At 39.5% G+C, this 25,342-nt stretch overlaps 1 protein-coding gene across 2 annotated transcripts in view; it reads left to right on the forward strand.

The window, feature by feature from the left end:
• LOC114560947 (E3 ubiquitin-protein ligase rnf213-alpha) overlaps positions 1-22,827 on the forward strand; it is a 65,161-nt gene extending 42,334 nt beyond the window's left edge. For both annotated transcript variants that reach the window (XM_028586577.1, XM_028586578.1), the window contains 21 exons: positions 609-816; positions 905-1,095; positions 1,390-1,512; positions 2,000-2,110; positions 2,453-2,695; positions 2,949-3,036; positions 3,281-3,315; positions 3,417-3,520; positions 4,062-4,215; positions 4,460-4,634; positions 5,170-5,258; positions 5,584-5,835; positions 8,832-8,961; positions 9,625-9,702; positions 12,867-13,047; positions 13,898-14,102; positions 14,521-14,598; positions 15,379-15,576; positions 16,862-16,951; positions 17,144-17,322; positions 21,598-22,827. In XM_028586577.1, the coding sequence (XP_028442378.1) occupies positions 609-816; positions 905-1,095; positions 1,390-1,512; positions 2,000-2,110; positions 2,453-2,695; positions 2,949-3,036; positions 3,281-3,315; positions 3,417-3,520; positions 4,062-4,215; positions 4,460-4,634; positions 5,170-5,258; positions 5,584-5,835; positions 8,832-8,961; positions 9,625-9,702; positions 12,867-13,047; positions 13,898-14,102; positions 14,521-14,598; positions 15,379-15,576; positions 16,862-16,951; positions 17,144-17,322; positions 21,598-21,754 (3,069 nt within the window). In that variant the 3' untranslated portion in view covers positions 21,755-22,827. The remainder of the gene's footprint in view (positions 1-608; positions 817-904; positions 1,096-1,389; positions 1,513-1,999; positions 2,111-2,452; positions 2,696-2,948; positions 3,037-3,280; positions 3,316-3,416; positions 3,521-4,061; positions 4,216-4,459; positions 4,635-5,169; positions 5,259-5,583; positions 5,836-8,831; positions 8,962-9,624; positions 9,703-12,866; positions 13,048-13,897; positions 14,103-14,520; positions 14,599-15,378; positions 15,577-16,861; positions 16,952-17,143; positions 17,323-21,597) is intronic.
• Positions 22,828-25,342: the final 2,515 nt, after the last annotated feature.

The raw sequence follows: 25,342 nt of genomic DNA on the forward strand, positions 1-25,342 counted from the left end.
GAGTGTTTGACTGTAGGTGTAAATGTTTTTTTGTTTCTTTTGATGCATTTAAGAATAAAATGTATTGATATATTGATTGCCCTCATCATGGGTTTGCAGTGTTATATGTTAAAGGTGCAATATGTAATACTGACAGCTAGTGTTTAAAATAGTTACTGCAGTACTTAAATTCAAAGCAACAATCGCTAAACACACTGCAAACTCACGGTCCTCTCTTCCCAATTTACAGCCCTTAATATCCTTAATATCTGATGATGCATTGGGGTCATTTTTGGATTTATTACAGTAAATACTGTATATTACATATTGGACCTTTTAAAAGGTCATATTTTGGATTTGCATGATATGTGCAAAAGCATGCAAAAGTTTTGATGTAAGCTTTGAAAGTGAAAGGTTGTGTTTTGTCAGGGGGGCAGATACTTTTGCTAGAGAGCCGGATTTGGCCCACAGGCTGCTATTTGTCTACCACTGCCCTACAGTATCTGAATGTGAAAGGAAGGGTTCAGGAGGAGTTTGGATGTCAGCTGTATCACAAACTGTTATTTCAGTTTCTGCTCATTGCTGGCACGAGTCAGTTGAAATAACAGTTCAACATCTTTTCTTTGCAGGACTCCATGTGGGAGAAAATGCCTCAAGAATCTGACACGGCTGAAGAGCTGAAGCCATTTTACAATGATGAAACACAATTCCTGCACAACTTTTTGGCTGATGGTACTTCTGTTTCAGCAACAGTGTCTATTCAACATCTGCAGCACATCGCACGATTGCGCCTGTCCCTCACCATGGCTGCCCAGGTTATCAGTGACAAGCTGTCTGGTAAGAGATAACTTCACTACTGCTGACAGTTTGCATTGGTTAGCAATAACAGAAATTAAGAGTTTATTGGACTGTGTTGCTGTTGCAGACAACAATGTCCCAGATGGAGCAGAAGATTTCCTGAACATGGTGATTAAGTTCTGTGAGGACAGTGGAAATGATTGGTACCGCGTTTATCTGATTCGCAAACTTAGCGAATGGGAGGGTGTTGAATCCGTCCAGACTCTGGTGAAACAACCACAGTTCAGCTGGCTTTTCCCTACAGAGATCCATCAGCAGGTACACCACCATTCATGAGCAAATCTACTATATAAAAAAAAAAAAAGTACAGTATTACATGATGCAGTCAGTAGGGCAAATCATTAACAAGGCACTATCATTTGATATTATTATTTGCATGTTGTTACTTACTTAAACATGGAAACAAACCAGAGTCAAATGTATCCCACTTATCAGACTATTTTGGGACCAGGGAGCCAACAGGACAGATCATATATATTTAATATCTATATATTTGGATATATTACATATTTATTGTTTTTGCTCCTCTAACTCATTTTATGGTGTGACCAGAATGAAGATGGAGGCCACATGGACCAGTATCTTGCCTATGGAGAGGAATACAAGGCAGTAAGGGATGCAGTTGCCAAGGCAGTAGTGGACGGTGATATCGAGCAGATAGAAGACGTCTGTGAGGTATTTAAATTTAATTTACCAAACTCTTTGCTGCTACAAGTAATACTTTTGACCCATTCCTGTAAATGTTACATTGTTTTGACACAAGGGACAGAATATCTTTTTTTTCAACCAGCAGTCTATATGGGTAGTGTATGACAAAAGCTGTTTCTTTTCAGTTATACAATGCATATAATACATAACATGTCAATGAGTTTGAATCTTTTAGCATTTTTACTACAAATCAAATCTACTTTACATCCCAAGTAATCATTTTTATCAATCAAACACTGCTGCTCTATATTAGGAAATTTACTTTACTTCCTGGAATGAAGAAAATATAGATTTAAAAGTCTAAAACTGTGCAGTTAAATGTCTAAAACTTGAAAACACATTGACATGTTCCTTGAGATCTATTCTATTACCATAGTTGTTACTGGGACCAAATACCCATTCAGTCTGAATAGTAGCTGCTCACTCAATTATTGGTTGTTTTACATTGATTTAGAAATGCACCGCACCGCCAAGAAATCGAACAATGTTCATCCTCCTGGCGCTTTTCCGAGAAGTTACTACTCTGTACAGATCTGCAAATACAAGCATTCATCCAACCCCCGAGGTACGTAGAGGGATAAGATACACCATTGTAGAAACTGAATAATATATTAAACATCTTAGAATATTAAAATAGTATGCCGCTGAGAGTTAAACATTGGGTAATATCATTCAGAAAATAGTAGTAGATTATTCATTTACAAATTGAAAATGTGACTATGAGTAAACAACAATCAGGGGATCAATTAATCCCTCATGAAAGGTACTGCCTCATTTGCTACTTAAAGCATGTCAACCATTGTTGTTTGTGGCCTGTAAGGTAATTTAAACCAGATGTTGAGTGAAAATTGTTCAATATTGATATAAAAAAATTGCCACCGTATGTCTTCTTATATCTTCCCTGTAGCGATGCCAGGCATTTGGAGAGCTCATCCAGGGCTCAAGGTATTTACATCAAAGAGAAGTAAGGGATTTTGCCTCAGCCTTGGTTCACAACAGGTTGGGAGCCCTGGCCGTGTACCCTAGTCATACTATTGTGGACAACAATATCATCGAGCTGATCATGCATCTGGCAGCTGTGCTGCTCACTGGGACTCATCTCCTGGTGATGCCACTCAAGCAACTTGGTCTGTCTCCTGAAAATATGCAGGTAAACGTGTGTCATATTGGACTTTTTAGATCATTGCAACTGTCCTTGGTGTTACACGACAGAAGGCTGTCAATTTTACAACTTTATGGTGCCTTGCATAATCTAGTGCTAGGGATGTTTTTAAACTCAAGTGGACAGATTGAAGAAGGAAAAGCTCATTAACATACTCATAGCTTTAATAAAAACTGATGATTATTTTCATGTTAGTTTCATGAGAACTTTTGAACATTTACATTTTTTTTTTACCTAACAGGCGGCATTTATACCCACAATGCCTGATGACATGTTAGCTGTTGCCCAAGCAGCCATACAACAAGACTACGGGCAGCTCACTTGGTATGGTAAGTATCATTCATTCATAAATAAACCACCATTTTAATTTCATTTTTCATTTTTGCAGCTTAGTTTTCTCAAATAATTATCTTGAATAAACAATTTTCTATAACAGATGTCTGAAAGTCCTTGGATAATCTGTATTGCTCTAGAATTTGCATCATCATATCAAATGCTAAAGAAGTCACATAAACTGTCTCAATAACCCAGGTGATTTAAGATTATTTTTATTGGTTGATTGTTTTTTCACAGTGTGTCCAAATAATCATCCATGCTTTGTTGATGAGGTAAGCAATTTGTTTGCAGTACCAGTTAATTTATTTGCACAGTGTTTACAGACATATATAGTAGTTAAGAAAATGAACTGATCTGCTCTGTTCCTCTGCAGTGCGGCCTGCCCATGCAGCGAGGCCGATGTCTGGAGTGTGGCGAGGAGGTTGGAGGAGACAATCATTTGGCCTTGCAGGGATTCAGACCAATTCAGCTTCAGCAGTGAGTATTATTAAACAGGATTTTGGATGGGTAATAATATAGCGAGGGATCATTTGAAGTATTAAGTATAGATAGTTTGTCGGTGGAAAAAAGCAAGGCCACAAAGACACAGTTTCAGTTTTGCTGTATAGTTTTTAAAGCATTAGCAAATATTTAAATTTAAATAGATTGTTTTGATAAGATAAATGACCACCCACAGCAATATAGGTTCAGTATTTTTATATTTATGGTTTTTAAATAGAAAAAAAAACTAGTATATTTCCAGCTTCCCATATTATGGCGATTTATGGGAACTACATTTCTTATGTCACATGATTACTCCAGACTCCAAAATTCTACTGACTTGGATATTAGGAAAACTGTTTTATATTAAACAAAATCAAATTAGTATCATTATTGTGAGATTAGCAAGACTAGGATGATTATTTGTGACTCCTTTTTTTAAACTGATTTTAAATGTAGTTGTAATATATGTCCGGTACAGTTACATTTATACAAATCTCCCGAACTACTTACTTAATGATATTGTAATCTGTTTTAGGGATAACACAAGGCCTGGCCACATCCTAGGAGACGCTGACCGGAGAAACAACCCAGATGCCCTGGACACCAAAAACATGTCTCTAAGTCCCTTCACTCTGGTCAGGCTGGTTACACATTTGGCCATGTTGCTGGGAGCCTCAGAGAAGTCCCAGGTGAGCAGATGAAGACTTGCTCTCAAAATTAGATATCAACGCCTAAGTGTTGCACTTTTTGAGCCGTAGGTAACTTTGTTGGAATGTAAGTGCCAACAATATTTCAGAGTTGACATTGTGTGTAGCTGGTGTATCAAATGATTCTATCCAGATACTAATCTCTCTGCAAAATAGATAAAATAACTATTAATTGTGGCTGTTCTTTTGAATCTATGACATTGTCCCCCAATCTCTATATCTTTAGTTTGTCCAGCACATCATCCAGCCACCTGTGGAGGATGTTTGTTTGTTTCTCAGTCTACACATAAGAAAGGATCTGAATCAGCTGTCACAGACACTGGGAAGAGGAGTGGATGACACTGTTACAACTGTCCACTTGGTGCTCAGATCCCTTCAAGAGCTATTGCAGGCCAGTCCCTGTAAGTCATTCACCAACTGCGATAATTGTTTGTTAGTTGCACAATAATTCAGGACACTTTACAGATAGAGTGGATCTAGACCCCACTCTAATTTATAAAGAACAAACAATACCTCCAATAGCAATTGCACCTAGTGCTGTGTGCTATAAACTGTTATCGATAAACCTAAGTGTATGCACGTTATGTCAGTCATATAATATTCATTCTTGCCAATCCACCATCTGAGGCATTTTTGCTTGTTCAGTTCCAGGATTATTGTCCTCTGTCAATATGTAAATATTTTGTCAAGCACTTTGAAAAATATTAAATTAAATTAATATATATTCTGTCTCCTAAACTAAAAGACGGACACACAACCTACACAAATTATAAGAATTTGTACCATTGGATTTTTCAAAATCTGTAGGATAGGCATAGAAACCTGTATTTGTATAAAGGATCTTACCATTTCTGAATGTTTGTTTATTTTTACATACATACATACATGCATAACAGTACATTTTACAAAAATACTTTCTGTTTGACTTTTTTTTAGCTGGTATTGATCCTTACCTAACAACCAAAGCATCCAGAAACATGTGGGAGACTTTTGTGGCTGCAAATATTATGGCACCTCTGTTGAGGGTAACACCTTTTACCATTTTACATTTTTCTTTTCCTTTTTTTAGTGACGATGAAGCTTTTATGATATTTGAAAATGGGCAGTTTGACTGATAGTTATAATGTATGGCCATATACTCAGTTATCAATGTCAATATCAGAATACTTTTATTATAAGCTAATTGTATTATAATTATTGAATTATGTATATTTTAATAAATACTTCTCTTTATATTCTCATATGTATTGCAGATGGATGCTGATATTTTTATGGTTTCTTTTGCACAATACAATTTTTTCCATTGCTGCATTAAACTCTCCTAATACTACCAATATTTTGTGCCTATAGGATCTTGATCAATTCCTGCAAGAAGCAAAGGGCAGCATTAGGACTGACTCCCGTGTATCCTCCAACTTCATCATGAGGACGACCTTCGGTGATGATTGTAGCTTCCTGACGTCGCTGCCGCAGGGCTCTCCGGTCCACAGCTCAGCGGTGTGGAGCTGCAGGGAGAGGTTCTCATTGCTCAGCCTCACACACATTGTGGAGCAGTATGACCAAAAGGAGGAGCTGCCTCTTCTCTGGAAGTTTCTGCAGAAGGTGAATGTCTGTGAGATGTAAAGCTTTGTGACTAAATGACTTTAAATTCATCAGTTTGGTCAAGAGCAAGAAGTCTTGACAACTACTAGCCAGATGGTTATGAAATGTGTTGTAGATATAAATTTTTTAGTAACTGCACATTCAGAGAATGAAGTCTTTGCATTTTGGACAGCTTTAGACTGGTTCACCGGCTACTGGTGTCACTTGCCAAAATGTGGTCATCCACCAAAAAGCTATTGCTGTCTACCTTACATGCAAATACAATCCTACACAGACACATGTTAGATGAACAGCAGGGCTCCTCGGCTCTCTAGCACGTTGTTTTGTTGCCGGCGGTTGTGTAGGCTACATTTCTGCAGCCGTTCTGCATGCTGTTTAAGGCTGAGCCTGGCTCCCTCCTTCTCTCGCCTGGGGCCGGGGCACATCACTACGCGCTGTGGCGGCTCCCCCCCTCCCTTGCCCGTAGGGTTGGGTAACAAGCAAATTACGTTGGTAGCCTACTAAAGATGACCGATTCATGTTAAATCAAATGGTGCCTGGGAGAACTGCCAGCATCTGTCCTCTCTGCATGTTGACAGAGAGCGGAGCTCCGCTCCGACACATACACACACATATGCAGAGGTGCAGATGGAGCGAAGCTCAACACCTTGGCAGTTTGTTTAAAGTGGACCTATTATATAGCATTTTCAGGTTCATACTTGTATTTTGTGATTCTACTAGGACATGTTTACATGCTTTAATGTTCAAAAACACTTTATTTTTTATCATAGGCCTACTGCCCGTGGCTGCTAATCCTGTATTCACTCTCTGTATTAGACACTCTGTTGGAGCGCCTGTCTCTTTAAAAGCACAGTCTGCTCTGATTGGCCAGCGCATGTTTGTGAGTCTCCTGATTCTGGAAATTGGAGAGAAATGACCAACACTGGCTGCCAAGATTACAGCTATCTAGCGTTACCACACAGCTATACTGTAGTTAGCAGTGGACACTAATACAATATAGCAGCACTTTCTACCGTCATAAATCTAAATAAAGGCTTTTAAACCAAATATTGCATAATAATAAGGAATAATGTGACCCAGAATTAGGGAGAATTAACAACATCGGCAGGCATCCAAGATTACATCTTTTACTGCCATAAGCAGGACAATGTTGACACCGCAGTAGCTTAAAAAACCACTACTAACAGTAGTTGCTGCCTGGAGCAGATAACCAATCATAGATGGCCGGCTTGAAGTTGCGTAACACCTAGCCGAGAGTAGAAAACACTGTTAAACTTTGGAAATCTGAACGTTTTAGCTCATGGGGATTTCTCTCAAATACGTTTACCTCGTTATTTGAAGCTCTGGCCATGTTTCAAAAAAATCCGATATAACATCATAGATATGACAGAAAATTGGGAAAAGCATAATAGTTCCATTTTAAGTCAAAGTGAGTCACTGCAATGCCAGTAAAGTGGTTGCAAGTGTGGTTACACTTTTCAAAACTCCACGCAGATAGCGTTTGCTGCAATATAATATAATTGCGAGCTGAAAGCATGGATGTATTAAGAGAACACATCCTTTGAGACAGGCAGGCACAACAGTGCTCTCTATGCCCTGGTGACTGACTGACAGGCTGGAGGTTGTAGGGAAAGGCAACTTTATTTCTATAGCAAATTTCAGCAACATGCAATTAAAAGTAGTTTACATAAAACATCTAAGAGCAATTAAAAAGAGATAGGAAATAAAAAAGGCTAAAATAGAATAAGATACAAATTCAAGAATAAAAGTTCCAGTGTAAGAAATCAATAATTATCTGATTTGATAGGTTGTAGCTACAGACTTGGGAGGGGAGAGGGAGGGGTTTTATGTTGTGTGGAGTATTAAATGTTCTAACTAAATAACATTTTCTAAGTAAATAGGAAAAATAGGTTTCAAATCACTTTTACAACTGAAATACATTTTTTGTCATTACAGAGGGAAGTACCAAAAAAGGTACCGATGGGTACTGGAACCAAATTTCAATTACCGGTATCGGTACCTGGATGTGTGACAGCTAGATGAAAATAATTGAACCGAGCTTATAGTTAAAAAGTTGTGGAAAACAAATACTGGGAACCAAGCAATCCTTCTGAACAGGCACACACTCCAAATGGGCACTGCATTAATATTCTAAAAGTATTAATTTGCCATTACATGAGTGATGAATTGCTCCTGAGGGGATATACCCTTCTAATTTCTTCTACTTCTTGGGGATAGCTGTGTAGCCTATCCCCAATCACCACCGTCAGGATAACTTTTTTTTCTTTTTTTAGCCCCATTACTCATAATACTTTTATTTTACAAGTAATGCACAATATTTTATTATCTGTGTAATTGAAAAGTTTGAGTAAGAGAGAGAGAGGAAGTAATGCACAATACATTTATATTTATTTAATTATCTGTGTAATTAAAATATTTGAGTGAAAAAAATGTCCTTATTGACCTAGTAATCTTTCAAAAAAGAAATCAGAATAAAAACCTCTATATTCAATAAAATGAAAAATTATTTTCGTTCGTTTTGATCAGCAATATTATATATCTTATATTGCTTTTTTATTAATAAGGGAAAAATTCCACTAATTAACCCTGACAAGGCACACCTGTGAAGTGAAAACCATTTCAGGTGACTACCTCATGAAGCTCATTGAGAGAACACCAAGGGTTTGCAGAGTTATCAAAAAAAGCAAAGGGTGGCTACTTTGAAGAATCTAAAATATAAGACATGTTTTCAGTTATTTCACACTTTTTTGTTAAGTACATAATTCCATATGTGTTCATTCATAGTTTTGATGCCTTCAGTGAGAATCTACAATGTAAATAGTCATGAAAATAAAGAAACACATTGAATGATAAGGTGTGTCCAAACTTTTGGCCTGTACTGTATATTATGGTCATTTATCTTAATGATTTAATATACTGTATGTTGCATATGGTTATGAGCATACGTATGATGAATTTGTGTCTTTCTTTTTCAGGAGAGAGAATTTCGGCAGATTAAGCTCCTTCCAGACATCCTAATCCTGCAGAAACGCTTGGTGAGAAAGTTCCAGAACGCAACTGATCAGATAGTGGGCTCCATCGGAGAGTTCATGGAGAAACAAAGAGGTACAGCTGTGAAATCTTTGAGTAATAACTAGACCTAAGCCTAGTTTTTTCTCAAAGTGTTAGCATTTAATTATTTCGACGACAATTAATTTAGGTGATTGCTCTGGTTCCACTGGAAATTCCGCCAGATGTCCCTCATTTTCTCTTTGTGTTGGCATTTTAAACTGTCTATTTTTGATGACTATGGTTAACTGTTCCTCAGATCACTGCGGGGTAAATTGAGACAGCTAGCTAGACTGTCCAATCTGAGTTTTCTGTTGCACAACTAAAACAACCTTTGAATATACATGGTCCACCAAAACAAGTTCCTTCCTGAGGCTATTTTGCAGAGGCACTGTCATTGTGTCCGGTACTTAGCGCCGCCGGAGACGATTGTGATTGGTTTAAAGTAATGCCAATACACCAGAGCATGTTTTTCATCCATCCCAGAATGCTTTGTGGATTAGCCAGAACCTCCTCCGTAGCACTGTGGAGGAAGGTCTGGCAATGCGAGACAAACATTTAATTGACTAAAATCTGACTGACTGACTGACTGACTGACTGAATTATAGGGAGGCATGGGTTATGGGACAGACAACAGATGTCTGACATTTTATATTTCTTTCCTTGTTCCATTTTTTGTCATAGGAACTATGTAAATATTTTTAACATTTCTTCTTTCAGAAATGAGGAAGTGGTATGAGAAACACATTGACATCTTCCTACAAACATGGAATCTGCTCAGAGTGTCTGTAACCAGCAGTAAGTATAACACCCATCCTTCCTTTGTCTTCTTAAAAAAATGTATGGATAGTGACAGTCGCTATAACAACTTTCCTAGTCCTCTCCTTTATTTAGTTCTGTTTTTGTCTGTGCTGTAAAACACTTTGGGTCAACTTTGTCTTGTTAAAATGCTGTATAAATTAGGTTGAGTTTAGTTTAAATGTATCTTAATAATGGATTTGTAACTAAAGCAAAGCAATTATGCAATTGTTTCACACTTTAACACAAATTATGTTTTTTACATTTACACTGTAATCGGAGTACAGCTACTGTAACTCCATTATTAAAGCTTAGATACTCAATCATTTAACTATCTCTATTCAAGTTAACAGAATTGTTTAGTTCAGTATTGTGATTCTGCCCACACTCTACAAACGTCACTGGTTTCAAAGTGATGTCTTTGGAAAAGAGCTGTAATGGCTACACGTGGTAAAAAAAAAATGAAAAAAAATAAATAAAAGTTGTTTCTGGTGCAACAGTACGGTGGCCCGGAGAGGCCACAGCACGCAACAATAAGACAACACATGCAAATAAACCACAGCACGCAACAATAAGACAACACGTGCAAATAAATCACAGCATGCAACAATAAGACAACACGTGCAAATAAACCACAGCACGCACTAATAAGACAACACGTGCAAATAAGACAACATGTGCAAATAAACCACAGCATGCACTAATAAGCCAACACGTGCAAATAAACCACAGCACGCAACAATAAGACAACACGTGCAAATAAACCACAGCACGCACTAATAAGACAACACGTGCAAATAAACCACAGCACGCAACAATAAGACAACACATGCAAATAAACCACAGCAAGCACTAATAAGACAACACGTGCAAATAGCCCACACCACAACGGAAGTGTTTCCAGGGGACACTTTTAAGTGATGCACACGTGCCTCAACCATTGGCTTTCCGGTACATAGACAGACCAACATCAGGACAATTTTAACAATTTTTGCCATTTTATTCATCACTAAATTCACTTCTGAATACGTTTTAGGCAAGAAATGAACTCTTTAGATTTCGAATATAGGCAGTCTTGCGAAAATCGTTGCCTATTGTCAATTTGTTTCAAAGTTTTCGGAATTGAGTAGCTCCATAAAGTCACGCGACAGCCAGCTAGCGCCTGCCGGGGCAGACAGTCCTGCTCAGAGACCCCGCTCTAAGCTGGAGGTCTCTCAGACCGCTCTCGTAAATAAGAGGCTTTTATTTCGCTGTTGATGGATTATTTGTTTAAATATCACAACACATGTCCATTTTAAGATTAACCTGTGGTTAGCTGCATTTTCGGAGTTAAACTCCACAAGCGCTTGCAGGTTTAACAACCTCGCTGGCCGGCCGTCACACACACACACACACACACACACACACACACACACACACAAACACTCACCGATACATAATAATAAAATACTGAGCACCCTACATGTGCCAGACTACCAGTAGGCTACATTCATTTAAAATTAAACATAGAAGTTGGTGCAGAGTGGAGCGTCTGTCATGGTGTGATTGGTTATGTTGGTGGCATTGATTCTTAATTTCCCACGAAGCTGATCGCGGTTACGTGCCAGTTTAACTACTCATCTCCAATCCTCTCTGTATTTGTGAGAAGTGGTGCTGTCCTGAGTTGAAAGCCTATTTTACGGCTTTATTATCGAGTTAATAGGTGTGTGTGTTCGCGTCGGCCGCTGTCCATTTCCTAACGTTCAGAAATGCAAACAATTTTTGACTCCTTTTTTTTTTTTAAGGGCGTGCGCCCGTAAGCACCCACTTTGGAAAACATAAATCCGTGCCTATGCAGACACACACACACACACCACACACACGGCCAGAGCGCAGCAGGCAGATGCGGGAGACTTGTTTAAATTATGACATAGGCTATATACATTAGATTTGGTATTTAGCTTATACTTTTTTTTTTTGGTGTATTTGTTTTCTGATTTATTAGAAGTTGAGTTTCAGTCTGTATGATAAATGAACAGTTGTACATAAAGTGGTAACATGCTATGACATGTTATGTAGACTAAAGGGGAGACACCAACCTTTATAATTTAAATTGCTAATTTCCATCTGTTGTCCCTAGGCATACACAGTGCACTACAATAATATATAAATGATAATTCCACATAACACTAATAGGAACACCTAGGACACACCAGTGCATAGGCCTACTTCTTTTTATAATTTAAACTGACTTAAACTAATACACTAATACTAGTAGGGATCGCGTTCCACTCTTTTGAATAAGTTAGGGGTGTTAGAGCCAAACCATAATCAATAAAATTAAAGCTAATAATAATTGAATTAATAATAAATAATTTAAACAATTCTCCTGAAGAGAAACGGGTATCTCTCTCCCCCCCGCCTCTGCCTGCTGCGCTATGGCTGTGCGTGTGTGTGTGTGTGTGTGTGTGTAGGCGCCGATTTATGTTTTCCCCTGTGGGTGCTCACGGGCGCACGCCCTTCAAAAAAAAAAAAAAAAAAAAAAAGGTTGTCAAAAATTGTTTGCATTTCAGAACGTTAGGAAATGGACAGCAGCTTAACTCGATAACAAAGCCGTAAAATAGTCTTTCAACTCAGGACAGCGCCACTTCTCACAAATACAAATAGGACTGGAGATGAGAAGTTTAGCTGACACGTAACCGATCAGCTTCGTGGGAAATTAAGAATCAATGCCACCAACGCTCCACTCAGCACCAACTGCAATGTTTAATTTTAGAGTGCTCAGTATTTTATTATTATGTATCGGTGTGTGTGTGTGTGTGTGTGTGTGTGTGTGTGACGGCCGGCCAGCGAGGTTGTTAAGCCTGCAAGCGCTTGTGGAGTTTAACTCCGAAAATGCAGCTAACCACAGGTTAATCTTAAAATGGACATGTGTTGTGATATTTAAACAAATAATCCATCAACGGCGAAATAAAAGCCTCTTATTTACGAGAGTGGTCTGAGAGACCTCCAGCTTAGAGCTGGCATGCTGTGGTTTATTTGCACGTGTTGTCTTATTGTTGCGTGCTGTGGCCTCTCAGGGCCCCCGTACGACAGTGATTGAATAACATATCACAATGAATACATGCTAACATATTGTTGTATTGGACATAATGTTTTATTTATATGTCTTTTCCAATTTACAGATGAGTTGAAGATTCCAGATGAATTTTGCAGTGAGGATTTGGACCTGAACAGTGACCTGCGGTACCTCCTGCCCCGGCGGCAGGGTCCAGGCCTGTGTGCCACAGGGCTGGTCAGCTACTTGGTGGCACTACACAATGAGCTGGTAAACGCTGTGGATAGCCACACCGGAGAGGACAGCAGGTACAAAACATACAACGAGCTGGGGAGAATGTTTCAGTTTAACACTTCGAACTTCGATGCAATAGAAATGGTCCGTCAGTGCCTACATTGGCATTTTTGTTTATTGTGATGTAATTTCTTGGAGTATCTTCAAATGCTTCATATCCCTAAAATCAGTAAAACCTAAATAAAACATTATGTGTCAATAAAACTAAATAATTAATAAAAGTATTGAAATTGTTAACAAATACAAAAATCGGTTTTCAACAAATTTTACTAAATAAACACACAAAAACAAAAACATATAGATCCAAAAGATTTCTAGATTTAGAAACATGAACAAATATTTCTTAACACTTCATAAGGATCATAGGATCATGTAAACAACAATCTCCCGCGTCTGCTGGCGGGAGGTCTGTTGTCTAAGGGTCCATGATGCAAAATGCTTTTTTCAGCAATGCTGCTTTGTCAATGTAAGTGATGGGGGACAAAAGTCACAGACCACAGTCCTTGTTTAGTGTAAGTAGTATGACAGATCCTAGACTTATGCCTATCCTTGAAAAAGGCCTAATGTGAATTTGGTAAAAGCATAATGCACATGCAGACTTTTCAACCACTGTAGTGAACAGGCTAAACATGCAAACACACACCGTGTGTTGGGTGAAAAATGTATGAATTTTGAAATACTACCAAGATAGATATATTATGGAAAATTCACGTCTGCTGAAAACCAAACATGTTTGCTGTATTCCAAAAATCTTACTTTTCAACAAAAAATGTGGAATAACAAAAGTTTATGCTTTTTTGGTTGGGATTAATAAATTTCATTCCAGGAATAAAAAGTCCATATTTGCTTTTTTGATGTCTGCAGCACTTACAAGGTGAGTTTGGCAGAGCTAACGGAGCAGCATGTGATCCACTATGAGCTGGAGAAGGACCTGCTTCCTCTGGTTTTATCCAACTGCCAGTACAGCTTGGAACATGGCCATGAGACAATATCACAATATGACCTACCCAGGATCCAGCAGCAGATCCTCACCCGTTTCCTACAGGGAAAACCCCTCATCACACACACAGTGAGTCCACACAGCCTGGTTTGGTTAAAGAAACACATTAAATGGACTCACACAAGCTTAACCAGCCCTTTACAGTCTATTGTTGCCTGGATTCTGCACTCCCTTGGCAAGGAACCTCCATTATGCCTTGCACTACATGTAGCGATACCAGTCCTCTTAAAACAGTGGCTACAGCCAACTAAAACCATATGGAACAGTTGACTTGGTTTGTTTTGGGCTGTCATATCGTTTTGTACTAGCAAACCAGATGGTTGTCATTGTGTTAGTTAACAACACAGTAAGACATTTTCACCAAGCAAATTGTAACATCGTATTTGACTTTTATTTGTCAGTATTTTATCTGCTCTGATGTCTTACTTATTTAACAGTAATATTTCCATGTTTTACTAAACTCACTTTCTTTTATGCTTTATTTTAGGGAATTCCCACTCTGGTCAACACACAAGAGAGGGACTATGAAACCATTTTCAAAGCTGTTAAAGGAAAAGTGCTTCAGGTACGTTAATGATGACATATTACATTATTAGATTTCATCTTACATCTACCTAGTCATAAAACAAATATATATTACATGCATTTAAGGAAAGACATTTAATAGGGTTGAAACAAAAGATAGTTTTCATTAACAATTAATTCTTTTGGTAAAAGTTTTGGTAATTTTTTTGTCTGTAAAGCATCAGAAAATAGTGAAAATGTCTATCACAAGTTACCACAGCCCAGGGTTCCTTAAATGTCTTGTTTTGAGTCCAAAACCCACAGTTATTCAATTTACAATTATATAAAACAGAAGGGCAGCAAATCCTCTATGTGACCTGCTGAAACCAGAGAATATTTGGTATTTTTGCATGATGAATGACCTTAAAGTATTAATGTTACAATTGTTGCTGATTCATTTTATTCAGCATTGTACTGTAGAGTACAATAATAAAATGAAGGTTACTTGTAGAGTACAGAGTACAGAGTACAGAGTTGTTATTTTGACAGATTTATTACCTAATGCTCATTAATCAACATTAAACAAACTTTTCTTTTAAATGGCTTCTTGTTGTATTTCAAACAGTACAAATCATTGAGTTCACCTTATTACATTGTGGGTCAACATTTTAATGGTTATAGAACGGTTTAACGGTTAATGGTATCTCATCCAGAAGGTAATCCATAGATAGATAGTTTGACTGTCAATTTTAACTACAACATTTGACAGTTGTAATGTACATATTAATGCACAACACACTTTATGGCTTCAGGCTTTATTCATACTTTCTTGTTCCTTCAGGACACTCTGTCCTCTTTGACCTGGAACGCCTTGTCCAGAGAGCTGGACTCCTACAGCGAGGTGTGTGAGGCACTCAAGATCGCAGAGCTGCTCCTGGGTTTCCTCTCAATGACCGGGGGTGATCCCATGATGTCGCTGGTCACCTACCTCCAGGACATCCTGAAGATGGCCAACCACATCGATCGTCACATATTGCAGGTCAATGCATGTGCAGCCTCTTTGTTTGTTGTATATGTTAAGGTTAAAGCTAAAGGACAGCTATGTCTGTAAAACCTGGTTCAGTGTTCATGCGGTAACCCGATTATTGTTTTAAGACAGACTTGAAAAATTATGAAACTATACTTTCATACATCATAACTACTTTCAGGTCGTGAGTAAAGTAATTAATTACCACCACAACAGTTGGACAAAACAACTCTGAAAACAAGCTTAATACATCACTTCACTGTCTTACAGTACATTTTATATAGTTCCCCGTCTACACAAAATAGGGACATTTTAAACTAATTTATATTACAAATATTAATTAATTAATTACCATTAATTAAATTATGTCAGACATCAGAAAAACACAAGTGAAATAAGTTAATCTACAAAAATAAAGCTTCCTAATAATAAATCCCATCTTAATTATATCCTTTAAACCCAAAAACTAAAGAATAACTGTAGGTATAAGTTAATATTTTTTTAAATCCCTGTTGTGTGCTTTCAGCAACCCGGTCTCACGCCAGGTCGTTATATAGTCACGTTATTGTAATCTATTAAATCGTGGACAGGTTACGTAAATCCCGTTTTTTTCGTGTATATGCAACGACTTTTGAACGTGTACAGGTCACGATTTTCGAACCTGCTGCTCTGGGGGACGCAACAACGGGGAAATGAGGCGCCACACGCCGGCCAAAACAACGGGACCGGCCGCCACTCGCGATCGGGGAAATGAGGCAGCACACGCCGGCTAAAACAACGGGACGGGCCGCCACTTGCGACCCGCGCAGGGGCACACAACAACGGGGAAATGAAACACCACAACGGGGAAATGAAACGCCACAATAACAAGACGGTTGGGGTTAGGAAAAAAAAAGAACGGGGAAAGGAACCGTCACACACGGGACACGCCGACAAAGGAACTGCAACACGCGGGACAAAGGAGCTGCCACACGCGGGGCGCGATCGCCGGTCTCCGGGGTGAAAGTCCTGTGTTTTCTGACCCATCCACATCCCCGACCAACCTCCCTACCTACACGGACTTTCGCCTTATCAACTACTCGCTACTCGCTTTCGTTCTGGGATCACGAAATATGCTTCCCATTAAAATGCATTGCTTTCAATTTCGTAATGGCCACACAAAAAAACGGGATTTACGTAACCTGTCCACGACTTAATAGATTACAACAACGTGACTATATAACGACCTGGCGTGAGACTGGGCTGGCTTTCAGACTGTATGGAACAGACTCTTTACTCTGCTGTGTTGTTTCCTTAGGCTCTGGGCAGATGCAATCTCAAACACTGTGTTTCTTTGTGGCAACTCCTCTCCTCCCTCAAATCTGAAAGCATGCTGTGTCTCAAGAGGGTAAGCTGGTTAAACAAGTAGAATCACAACAATAGAAAATAAAAAAACAGGCATTAGGATCATGATTTATGCTTTTATGACCTATTGTTTATTATTTTGGCTAATTTCAGTGTATACTTCAACAAAACATTTTACACATAATATACACTGTTTCACACATAAAATATCCCACTCCATGTTTCTATAAAAAAGGAGCCCTTTTCGGGGTATCCAGCTGAGTACCTGATACCGCTGACAGAGGAAGACAAGACTGAGCTAAAAGGGTTCATGTCCAGGGGAAACATGGACCAATGGCTGCTTGAGATGCACGAGTTCCTCCTGTTGAGTCTGGGCCGTCCAAGGGCCACTGATGACTACAAACCATCCTGGAGGTAAACCTGTTAAACAAAATATTTCCTTGTTAATGCAATTGTTCCCCACAGTAGAATTGAATAGAGATGTGGATTACCCTAAACCTCACTGTCAATACAAACTCATACTGTGTAGCTAAACTTGTTCAAACTCACTTATTATCTTATTGGAGATCCCAAAGCTCTCTGCAGGCTACATTTTGTGCAGAAGACATCTAAAATATCTCTTTATTTTTTGGAATGATGCAGCATAAAAGCATGGATGTGTTTATGTTTTTATTTTTCACATACTATATATATATGTGTATATACACTCACCTAAAGGATTATTAGGAATGTAAGATTTCTCGTTAATGCAATTATCTAATCAACCAATCACATGGCATGCATGCTTCAATGCATTTAGGGGTGTCGTCCAGGTCTAGACAATCTCCTGAACTCCAAACTGAATTTCAAAATGGGAAAGAAAGGTGATCTAAGCAACTTTTAGCGTGGCATGGTTATTGGTGCCAGACGGGCTGGTTTGAGTATTTCACAATCTGCTCAGTTACTGGGATTCTCACCCACAACCATTTCTAGGGATTACAAAGAATGGTCTGAAAAAGGAAAAACATCCAGTATAGGGCAGTCCTGTGGGCGAAAATGCCTTGTTGTTGCTAGAGGTCAGAGGAGAATGGGCCGACTGATTCCAGCTGATAGAAAATCAACTTTGACTCAAATAACCAACCGATGTATGCAGCAAAGCATTTGTGAAGCCACAACACAAACAACCTTGAGGCGGATGGGCTACACCAGCAGAAGACCCCACTGGGTACCACTCATCTCCACTAAAAATAGGAAAATGAGGCTACAATTTGCACGAGCACACCAAAATTGGACAGTTGAAGACTGTAAAAATATTGCCTGGTCTGATGAGTCTCGATTTCTGTTGAGAAATTCAGATGGTAGAGTCAGAATTTGGCGTAAACAGAAAGAGAACATGGATCCGTCATGCCTTGTTACCACTGTGCAGGCTGGTGGTGGTGGTGTAATGGTGCGGGGGATGTTTTCTTGGCACACTTTAGGCACCTTAGTACCAATTGGGCATCGTTTAAATGCCACAGCCTACCTGAGCATTGTTTCTGACCATGTCCATCCCTTTATGACCACCATGTACCCATCCTCTGATGGCTACTTCCAGCAGGATAACGCACCATGTCACAAAGCTTGAATCATTTCAAATTGGTTTCTTGAACATGACAATGAGATCACTGTACTAAAATGCCCCCCACAGTCACCAGATCTTAATCCAATAGAACATCTTTGGGATGTGGTAGAACGGGAGCTTCGTGCCCTGGATGTGCATCCCACAAATCTCCATCTGCAAGATGCTATCCTATCAATATGGGCCAACATGTCTAAAGAATGCTTCCACCACATTGTTGAAGCAATGTCACAAAGAATTAAGGCAGTTCTGAAAGTGAAAGGGGGTCAAACACGGTATTAGTAGGGTGTTCCTAATAATCCTTTAGGTGAGCGTATACTGTGTGTGTGTGTATATATATATATATATATATATATACACACAATGGAAATAGAAAATATATACAATGAAAACATCTACAACGAAGATATGTGCAATATGTTGAGCTCATAGGACTTGATGTTACAATCCCTTTGAATAATTGGCACATTCTTAGTATCTTGAGTGTTGGGTAGGGGTAATCAGCTTGTCGTAATGCCTGCTCCTTGGACTCCTATCCCTTTCAGCAGCCTGGTTGTTGATGTAGCTACAAAACCTCTGCAACCAACCTCTATTCGGAGCACCTAGGTTCGCAAGCCCTGTTGTACTGCCTCTACTGCTATGTTTGAATACTTCAGCAGTAGCTCTCCTTCCTTCCAATTTAATCGCCAGTTGTCGCAGGAGCTGGATGTGCCTCCACATGTAGCGAGCTTTGGAAAGGCTGATTTTACAGCCGGTGAGGATGTGCCTTAACGTTGCTGGGGTTTGGCACAGAGGACATGATGGATCTTCTCCAAATCATTGGTTTAGGTTTATGGGTGTGGGACGAATATCGTAAGTGGCTCTGATGGTGAAATTCAGTCTGCTGCCTTCCATGTCCACTTCCAGTTAAGTTTCTAATGCTCCAGGTTTTCCCAGCTGGTCCATTGTTCCCGTTTGGACTGTGAAACTGCCTTTATGCATCTTTCTGCCTCCTCTTGCTGCCGGACCTATGCTACCACCAGCCTTCTTCTCTGGGTGGATGTGGCCTTGTGCCATATGGGCCGACTTGTCCCGAGTCCAACACCCTCTCTCCCCTGATGCACCTTTCTTACAATGTCTCCATGCCTGAGAGCAGATATTGCTTGCTGCACAGCCTCACACGGGATCCATTTCCTAAGCATCTAAAGAACCATGGTATGCCAGCTTTCTGTACCGACGTGTCAATAAAGTTGTTCTGTTTCAGGTAGGTTGTCATCCTTTAAGCAACAATGCTAAAGAAGATCTTCCCTTCAACATTCAGGAGATTGATTTGCCGGAATTGGTCGATGTTCGAGGCATCCTTTTCCTTGGGAATTAACACTCCTCCTGCTCTTTGCCATGTTTTGGGATGGTTTGCTTCTTCCCTACTACCTTCATTTGCCTCCACTGGAACCATAAGACATCTGGAGCATTTTTATATAGCCGGTATGGAACTCTATTTGGTCCTGGAGCTGAAGCTGCCCTTGCCTTCCTCACAGCTGTTTTAACCTCGCTCCATTTTGGATGGTTGTCATCCAACTGGTGTTCTGGGTGAGGAATGGGTGGCATGTCTCTGGTTGTCTAAGTGCATTGTTTTCAGGTGGTTTCTGGTAAAAGGAAGTTCTTCTTTTTCTTCTTGTGTCTGTGTTCTAAGGTTTTCTGCTCTTTGCAGTCTTCCCAGGCGGCCCTTTAGGTCTGCTTGCAGAAGGTTAATTCCCACTTGCTCCTCTAGTGAGGATTTCTTCCACTCTTTCCTCAAGAGCATTCTTTGATAAGGCGCTTGATTTCCTGCTGCCTTCTGGATTTCGGAGGGGCTGTTGTCTTCTTCCCCGGCTCTTTCGTTCCAAACCTTTCTGCACCATAAGTCTAGATCAGGTTGCTCATTTTCCCCAGATTCTTCAGGACCTTGCTCAGATCTGCGTTAACTGTTGTCCACTCTTTCTTGCTGCTGGACTTTGTCCACATCACTTGAAGTCTACGGCCTTGAATGTTCTTCTCCAGAGCAGTCTTAATCTGGCTGGTTTCCATGTTCTCAGATGTTGTGCCATCCTTGACCATCGGGGTATTGATGCTCGGTGGACTCTGGGTTGTGTCCTGCCACTGAGCTTCACTCAACTGACTTGACCTTTCTCTCAGGAGATAATGATCAATGCAAGGTCCCGGCCTCTCCTTCTTCAAGCATTTAATCTGCCCTTGATGTATTTTAAGGCCTCTGATGGACGCTACCTTAGACCAGCCGCAGCTACATACTCGGAGCTCTTGTCCCGCAGCTGCTGTTGTAGGTGCCATGCCAATTATCTGATTCGTCGCCGTGTTCATGCCAGGGTCAGGTACCGTGTTGTCAGTTGATGAGTCATCTTCCTCCCCCACTCTCGCAGACTCAGGGGGTGTTGTTTTTGTTTTAGTTTTTGTAGCCATGAGGGCTGACTCCTATTCACCTAATAAAGCGACGGAGCCTTCCATCATGGATAGCTAGTCCATGACAGCCTCGTTGGGGTCTTTTCCTCCTGTCAGCTGTCTTTCATAGCCGTCACATGGTCTTTCCCTAGTTGTCAGCTGCACTTTCACAGCAGTCATGGATTTCTCCAGCAAATATTAAATATGGTGCAGATGAGAAGAGATGCAGGGTATTAGTGGAGGTAATTGTCAATAACATCAGAGGTGTAGTCTGTCAGGAGCTTTGGCAGTGTCCTCATTCAGGATTCGGATGGCCTAAGGGAACTAGCTTCTCTTTAGCCTCTCCCTTCTGGCCCTATGACTGTGGTAGCGCTTCCTTGACCACAACAGTTCAAAGAGGCCATTGTTCGGTTAGCTTGAATCCTAAACATCATATTTACCATATGTGTTTCAGCAACAATAAAGTGCTGACCCTCCCCCATGTTTCAGTTGGCTCCTATCAATCACAACCCTGGCCAATCGACAGTAAATGTACATGAAAAACATTAAAGAATGCAGGAAATTAGGAAAAACTACCACGACACTAGCATTGAAGTTTTATGTTGTTTATGTAATTGGTATAATTTTCTGTTTTTAGCTTTCCTGTATGCAAACATGGTCCTTTTCCTTCTTCTCAGTGTGAAAGAGACGGTGTGTGCCTATATGGACCGTAAAGGAGTGGAGGTGCCTCCATACGTGGAGGAAATGTTTCCTGAAAATCTGCTGCTGTCCCAGATTGTGGAGACTTGGAAATGCGCCACCACAGCCAAACATGACTGGATGATGGAGGGATAAACTGGATGACTTTGGAAAGATTTGAGTTTATCAGGTTAATTGCTGATCATAGATTCTCAAAACCAAAAAAGTTAGATTTTACTTTGTCTTTTATTTGTTTATTTTTTGTATCGATCATTCTGTGGTAATTGTGTATGAAAGACCTTAAAAAATACCTTAAGGCTCTTAAAAACGATAAAGTATACCAAACCTGATTGTACTAGAGTAAATGCTGCCTGACAGTTTTAGTGTTATCTTCAGCCAGCTGCTCATTTAATGTTTTTTGTCACCATATTAGAAATAATAAGAAGAATCAATGTCAATGCCTCATTTGAAGAAAATGTCAGGATCTACTCATGAAAATGTACTGTGTTAACTGCTTTATATTATCTGTTTCAGGATTGCTTTTTACATTTTTGTTCTAAAATCTATTTCACTACTGACCACCAGAATCTGATAATTAGGGTAATGACATGGTGGTACAATAAACTAATACAGAAAAAATATTATACTTTACATTTTATTTTTCATACACATTTGAGAACATATAGTTGACGGTTATGGAGTTGATTGGAGGGTTTGTTTGATATTTTTGATTTATCTGATTTATGTTAATTGCTCAGTCTAGTCATGTTTGTGGTTATAGACTCTTATGAAATCTTATAAGATATAAGAAATCTTATTATATATAAGATATAATCTTATTATGAAAATTATGATTGTAGTGTGTGACATCACTTATTGATGAGAGTGACGACAGGGATGTTTGAAAGCCTGAATATAGGAATATGTACTCTACTGGTATTTTCCAGTTTTAGAAGGAAAAAAAATTAGGTAATGAAAAGCAAAACACCTTCAAAGTCTTTGTCTTAACATTGTATTAATGAAACAACTATTTTTAAAATGTCAAAAATAATGTGTGTTAAAAGGTTCCAGATACCAAAGTGATGAGATTTTATGTAAAACTGGGAAAAGCAAGCCATCTTTTACAGTTGTACATCTGCAAGCAGTAAATATTTTTATTTTCAAAATGATTATTAAATTTGGAAATGATTACATTTGTGTATCAATAAATCAATTTATATACATGTGTAGCCTGAAATCTCAATCAGAACAGTTTTTCAAAACATATGTTAAGCTTTCCATAATTGTCTTTTTATTCTGTGATAAATGAGACTGTATTCAGTCAGATCAGAATTTGGTAATCAAGTTCAACCTTTTATAAGGCTTACGTGTAAATGTGTTTTTTGAAAACTTTAAAGACAATGTGTAAGATTAATGCTACCAAAAAAAAGATTAGCTCGTGGTCCCATTCAAGATATAACTTGTTTATGTGAACAAAGACTGGCGTGACTGCAAATTTCCATTGGGTTTTAACCATAGACTGTTATGGTTTTAACTTTTGTCTTGATTATACAGCATATCGTCCACATAGACCATTTTTTGCAAACAGCAGCACGTTCACACTTATAAGTTTGTGTATTAGTGAGTATTATATATTTCTGTCATGAAGAGCAGCAGCTGTGCCTATAAAAAAAAATGTATTGAAAAAGTTATTGATATCTCATTCAGTTCTTAGACACTGTCAGTCTGTGCTTCCTGTTGTCACGGGGGTGAATACAAGCAAACAAATTTGGGGCAGGAAAGGAAATCCAAAGTAGAGGTTCAAGCAGATAAGAATTTACTAAATCCAAGGTTTCAAGTGACAGGCAACAGGTATAACAAAGCTAAAAAGCAAAGGTAAGAAGCACATGGCAACATTGCCAAACACTCAAGGAGTGTGTGGAAATGGACCAGTTATAAACTGCAGGGCTGATGAGGGAAAGTGGAAACAGTTGAGTGTAGGCGGTGGAAGTCAGGTAACTGCAGGGCTGATGATGAAAGTGGGGACAGGATGGTGGTACAGGATGTACAGGACTGGCAAGAGTCCGAGGACTGGCAAGAGTCTGAGGGCATCTAGTGGATGGTTCGAGGATGGCAGGTCTGGGGAGTGAGAGTAGAGGACATGGAGACAGGGACAGGGAAAACAAACCAGGCAAAACAACCGGACTACAAAACAACTAGAAAGTCCTCATGACACCTGTCCAGAGGCTCTCCAGATTATGGGTAATGGATTTGTCTGCCAGGTTTCTGTCACAGGTGATATTACTAGCTATAGCCATAGGAACCTCATTTTGTACAATAAAAATCCTGGGAATTTCAACCTCCCCATATATGATGCCCTAGCACCACCCACTCATTTGAAAGTACTGTTCACAAAAGCTTGACTAGCCATTTGATAAGATGACCTGGGTGTGCCTTTCCTAGCGGTTAATACCTCTAACTGCCTTTCAAGCATATCCAAAACAACTACGCAATAGCAATTGATAACATTAATCAGTAGTTGACAACATAAGTTTGGTCGTAGAATTTCCCTTTAACATCTGTCTTTGCAGTAAATGACATCAATAACATCACTATGTTATTGGGATAATAAAAAACTAAAAGTGAAGTGTGATATGATATTGAAGGAGATAGAGCTGAGCTCTAGCTTACTCTGGTCCAATTTAAACCTGGAGTATATGCACCACCTTCAGTTGCCATATTTGGTCGTATTAGACACAGGGAATTTTGGTCCACCTTGGAAAGAAAGCAAAACCTCAGCACACATATTCTATTGCAAACACCCAGTGTCCAATGTGTTGACTTTTTCAATCCAGTTACATCCAGCACATTCCTGATTTGTGTTACTATGTGGTAGCTGTGTAAATTCTTGTTAGTCAACTTGGCTTTCTTTTTTCCTTGCCTCACTATAATAGTTCTGCCTCCAAAAATGACAAAATAGTTCAAACAGTAAACATAATTTCCTAGTTTCAAAATGACCTGTAAGAAACCTGTGAGAAATGTCATGCAGACTTCCTTCACTGTTATCTGTCCCTGGCACAACAGGCAAGTCCTCACCTTTAGTGCACTCTAGCAAAACACAGAAACTCTACCAGCTGGGGGGCTAGTGCTCCTTGGGTGGCTGTGACCACTGACCTCTGACCTCCCTGTGGAGAGTGAATATGAACCTCCCTTTAGTGACAAATACAGTATCACAGATAAAACAGTGTAGATACTTAAACACGATTATTTAAAACCATTAGTGCTGTCATCTCAATTCAAGGAATGAAAATAAGTCTTGGAAGGAACAGCATTTCTGTTAGATGAATGGAGAGGGAGAGAGAGATGCAGAGCGTGGGGGTAGAGATGTTTTTCCAGGCATGCTGGGATACATGTGATTCCATAAATATGTTGGGCAGCTTGGTATACTATGTGCCCAGTGGTAAAAATAGGCCTTCTTCCTGAGGGAAGGGATGACGTGTGCAGCCTGTCGGATTCAAAGAGGCAGAGAAACAAAGTGTGGGGGGAGCATCAGTAATCACCATGGCAACACATGCAGAGTGACGCAGGTAAAAGGAATAGAAAGAAAAAGAGGTAGTGATTGGCTGGCGCCTGCAATAGTGTGTCTGTGGAAGAGATGTGTGGGTGGTAAAGAAGAGGAGGACTCAATAGCCCGTCACTGTGATTAGCCCGAACACCCCCAACACACACACACACACACACACACACACACACACACACACACAC

Source organism: Perca flavescens, chromosome 9, assembly GCF_004354835.1.
Source record: "Perca flavescens isolate YP-PL-M2 chromosome 9, PFLA_1.0, whole genome shotgun sequence".
NCBI classification, from domain to species: domain Eukaryota; kingdom Metazoa; phylum Chordata; class Actinopteri; order Perciformes; family Percidae; genus Perca; species Perca flavescens.